Source organism: Marmota marmota, unplaced genomic scaffold (genome assembly GCF_001458135.2).
Source record: "Marmota marmota marmota unplaced genomic scaffold, marMar, whole genome shotgun sequence".
In the NCBI taxonomy this organism is placed as follows: Eukaryota; Metazoa; Chordata; class Mammalia; order Rodentia; family Sciuridae; genus Marmota; species Marmota marmota.
The window spans coordinates 15,194,765-15,196,191 of NW_025999932.1; the positions used below are offsets into that span (position 1 = coordinate 15,194,765).

Sequence of the window (1,427 nt, forward strand, 5' to 3'; positions counted from 1 at the left end):
CTACCGTGGAACTCGAAGTGGCCGATGCTCTGGCCCCGAGTGTCTCGGGCCGCGGCGCTGCTGAAGCTGCCCCGCAGGGTTTTACCCTGGCTGCCCTGCGGCCACCAGCAGCACGTTAGGGCCACTGCCAGCAGCCGCAACCCCCCCATCCTTGCCTCCTGTTCGGCACCCGCACCCGGGGCCCTACCAGCCTGCGGCCGTCAGCCCCACGTCGGCAGCCGGAGGATGGGTGGGGCCAGCGCAGCGAGCCCACCCCTCTGGAGACCAACAGCCAATGAGGTGAGGTTTTCGCCACGAGCCAAGCATATTCACCAATCAGAGGCAGAAGTGGAAGGGCGTGCAGATCCGCGCGTCCCATCACTCTCCAGGCTTTTGGCTAGTTCCCGCCTTTTTTTAATAGAGAATTTGGAGGATGTTGCTTCGGGTTACTGAAAGCTTTTGCCCTCGGTGCCCCAGCGGATGGTGTCAATGCGCATGCGCGCGCTGAGCAGGTCGAAGGCACCTTGGAGCGGCTCATGGGATTAGGAAATTGCTAATAAAACACGACAAGAGCATTCCGGTCAAAAAAAGAAAATTCCCTTATATTTGGAACCACGTTCTTTTTTTCCTCCATGCCTATATAATTTACTGAGCATGTCCACTTTAATGTTTCAAAGACACTTACATGTCTAAAGTATAAAACATGAGTCTGGCACCCAACTGATTTTTCATCCCTAGGTTTCCTCTTTAATTATATCATCACTTAGCATGCCAGAGAGTTGGGAAATGGAGCTCTCTTTACTCCCTCATATCCCATCAATTCAATTGCAAATCTCTTCTGGTGATAGTAGGAAGCAGCAGCGTATGGCAGCGGACCTTCCTCCACTCTTCTCTAACAGGCTACAGTCCACCTCTTCCTTAGAACCACAGAAAACTTTAGGAAACAATAATGATTGAACCACTTTCTTCAAAGGCTCTCAGCTGCCTTTAGTACACAACCCAAACTCTTTAGAATATGGCTCTCTAGTCACTCAAATTTTAGTCTCTCTACTGATCTCCATCCCTATGATTGTCAGTCTACAAACACCCCAATTTCTCCCCTCTAGGCCTTTGTCATTTGCAAATCCCTTTGACTGGAATAATTCTGCTGATCCTACTACTCAACCCTATATCACCTGCTATATCCCCTTCACCCCCCAACCCTGTCAGTTTAGGAAGCCTCTGTGTTAGATGCCCCTGGGTCTGAAATCCCTCACTTCCTTATCAGGGAAATTACTCTACTATATGGTGTATGACTTGACTTATCTGACTCCCTCACTACATTATTAGGTCCAGTGGGTCAGAGACTATTCCTGTCTTAATGAAAGTAGGAACTCAAAAATTGTTTCATGAATAAGTGCATATAAATTATTCTCATACCAAAACACACTTTAAAAATGTATAAGCAA

The 1,427-nt window shown here is 48.4% G+C and overlaps 1 protein-coding gene across 2 annotated transcripts in view; it reads right to left on the bottom strand.

Annotated features, from left to right (window-relative positions):
* Gpr180 (G protein-coupled receptor 180) overlaps positions 1 to 429 on the bottom strand; it is a 26,540-nt gene extending 26,111 nt beyond the window's left edge. The window contains exon 1 of one of the 2 annotated variants that reach the window (XM_015484157.2): positions 5 to 429. In XM_015484157.2, the coding sequence (XP_015339643.1) occupies positions 5 to 149 (145 nt within the window). In that variant the 5' untranslated portion in view covers positions 150 to 429. The remainder of the gene's footprint in view (positions 1 to 4) is intronic. The other variant, XM_048800748.1, reaches the window with a different exon arrangement.
* Between the last annotated feature and the right edge of the window lie 998 nt (positions 430 to 1,427).